Source organism: Taurulus bubalis, assembly GCF_910589615.1.
Source record: "Taurulus bubalis genome assembly, chromosome: 18".
Classification (NCBI taxonomy): domain Eukaryota; kingdom Metazoa; phylum Chordata; class Actinopteri; order Perciformes; family Cottidae; genus Taurulus; species Taurulus bubalis.
This window is the reverse complement of record NC_136606.1, coordinates 1,412,463-1,414,962: the sequence shown is the minus strand read 5'-3', so window position 1 is coordinate 1,414,962 and position 2,500 is coordinate 1,412,463. Positions and strand designations below refer to the sequence as shown.

At 58.2% G+C, this 2,500-nt stretch overlaps 1 protein-coding gene across 1 annotated transcript in view; it reads right to left on the bottom strand.

Annotated features, from left to right (window-relative positions):
- Positions 1 to 2,500, bottom strand: part of rreb1a (ras responsive element binding protein 1a) — a gene marked incomplete at its 5' end in the record, with an annotated part of 27,301 nt that overhangs the window by 7,978 nt on the left and 16,823 nt on the right. The window contains 3 exons of the mRNA XM_079234152.1: positions 1 to 594; positions 689 to 1,136; positions 2,108 to 2,437. The exon at positions 1 to 594 is cut by the window's left edge and continues 1,108 nt beyond it. Of these exons, the coding sequence (XP_079090278.1) occupies positions 1 to 594; positions 689 to 1,136; positions 2,108 to 2,437 (1,372 nt within the window). The remainder of the gene's footprint in view (positions 595 to 688; positions 1,137 to 2,107; positions 2,438 to 2,500) is intronic.

The window sequence follows — 2,500 nt, the reverse complement described above, 5'->3', positions numbered from 1 at the left end:
GCTCACAGTTGGCCTTCACGGTGAACGGGTAATGGCAGACGCGGCAGACGTAAGGCCGCTCGCCGCTGTGCGTCCGCAGGTGCCGGATCAGCGTGGCTTTGTCCGGCGCCACGTAGTCGCAGATGTTGCACTGGTGAGGGAGGATGCCGAGGTGGAAGCGCATGTGGGCCTGCAGGACGCCGGAGAACCCGAACACCTGGTCGCAGAACCGGCAGGGGAACGTGCCTTTGGCCGAGCCGGCGTTGCTGCCGCCTTTGGTCCCCGGCTTCCTCCCGCTAAGCCCCGCCTCCTCGTGCGCCGCCGTGGTGGCAGCCGGCGGCGAGTCGGACAGAGGCGTGTGAGCGTCGCTCATGCACTCGCCGTCCAGCTGCCCTCCGCTCCCGGAGGACGAGGACGAGGAGGAGGACGAGGAAGAGGAGGAGGGCGTTTTGAAGAGAGTCGGCGTGGGAGGCGGCAGGCTGGGGCTGACGCAGCCCAGTGATGCATGCTGGGAGCTCTGAAGCGGGGGCGGAGTCGTCGCCGTGAGGCTGGAGCGAGGGGTGATGGGAGGTTTGGGCTTCAGCGGAGGCATTGCCTTCTGACCCGGGACCGGACCTGCAGGAGGAAGAAACAAGAGTCTCTTTCAGAAAACCGACGGCTTGACCGATCGATCGATCGATTGATTGACAGCTCCGGGGGCGACACCCACCTTGACCTGCGGCGAATCCCGGAGCCTTGGCCAGCGGCGGGAGGCCCAGTCCCATCTGATTCGGCGCAGCACTCGCCACTCTGAGCATCTGCTGGATGTCGGCCAGCTCCATGAGCCCGGCGCCCCCGGCCTCCCCGGGTTTGACCCCGGAGGAGGCGGCGCTGGCGGTGGCGGCGCCGTCGGGGTGCAGCAGGAAGCCGGCCTGGAAGGGCTGCAGGGACAGCAGGCTCATGGCGTCCCTCTGGGAGAGACCCTGCAGGGCGGCGCCAGGGATGCTGAGGGCCGCCAGGCCGCCCGCGCCCAGCCCCAGGGCCAGCCCCAGGCCCCCGGCCAGGTAGGCCGAGGCCGGCTCCTGGGGCCGGCTGGAGGACGGCGGCTCCACGTGGATCACCTTGATGCTGTCCAGGTGCGCCTGGTGGATCTCGTCGTCTGTGGGTCCGGACTTCACCTGAGGAACAGACGGAGCATGTCAGAGGTCGTCTCCAGGACCCTGGAGCCCTGCCCTCTTTAAACAATCGCCTGAACCACACATAAACGGCAGGTTTTCATCTTTCTGACGGTCCCCGAACACATCACGTGTGTCAAACGCTTCAGTCAAATAGAGAGGCTCTATAGAGCCTCGATAGAGACTCAATAGAGTCTTACAGCAGCAGCACACTGCATGTTCTCCTGCGGGCCCATCATAATAATCATAGTCCCACTAAACTTTGCAGAGTATCTCCTCCTGCAGCGTTGCCAGCACATAGGTCAAAATACATGAAAACATGCGTCCTGATGGGGAATCGTGTGCTGAGACTTTTCTAAGAGATTCGACCGGCCGTTTCCCCGAAAAACGTGAAAAACTGCAAGAAATGGTCTCATTCACTTAAATGGGGTTTTGGCGTGAAGAGAGCAAAAAAACACTGATCTTTGTGCCCATAGTGACTCGCTATGCTTTTATGTAGAGAAATGATTTAAAGATTAAAACGTTGACAAAAGTCTGGAGTTTATTTGCCCAATTGGACATTTGTTGATAGCTAGCAGTTTTCATGTAATCATTGTTCAAGTTTATGAACATTTGGGGACCATTTCAGTGTTTACAGGTTAGAGTGGTGATGTCATCACTAGAGTGCGGAGGAGCTTCAGATACTTGCGGAAATAATATTTGCCATTCACTCCACAATATTTACTTTTGAGGCATAATTTATACATCAAAACGTAGCAAATATTGTGCTTGTGGTTCACATGCGTCGTGGAATCAAACAAACTTTAACTTTTTTGTCAGCAAGCCTGAAAGCGACATGAAGTCCATCCACTGCTCCATTGGACTCCATGTTCAATCTGAGCCGTTTCCTCTCATGAAGCAAACAGAGGGACTTTCTGAGCTGCCATGACGCTTCAATGACGCTTCATTCTACACCACACACACATTGCATTCACCTTAGAAACGTGCCGGAGGCCCAGAGCTTCCAGGAAGCCGTCCTGCTCCGGGGACACCTCTTCTTTCTCAACATCCGGACTGCCGACGCCGTTTTCTGCTCCTCCATCCTGCTCCTCCTCCTCCTCGTCTTCCTCCTCCTCGTCTTCCTCGTCCTCCTCCTCCATCTCCATCTCCTCCATCATCTCCTGGGCGTCCGTGAGCTTGTCGCCGTGGGCCGTGGTCTTGTGCAGCTCCAGGGCCGAGCGCAGGGGGAAGGCCCGGTCGCAGCAGCCGCACACGAAGCGGTGGAACTTACTGACGCAGCGCCGCAGGTTCGTCTCACACCACACCTGAAGGTCAGGGAGGGGTTAGGACGACCTTCAGGAACTTAATGGAGGGGGAGGGAGGGAGGG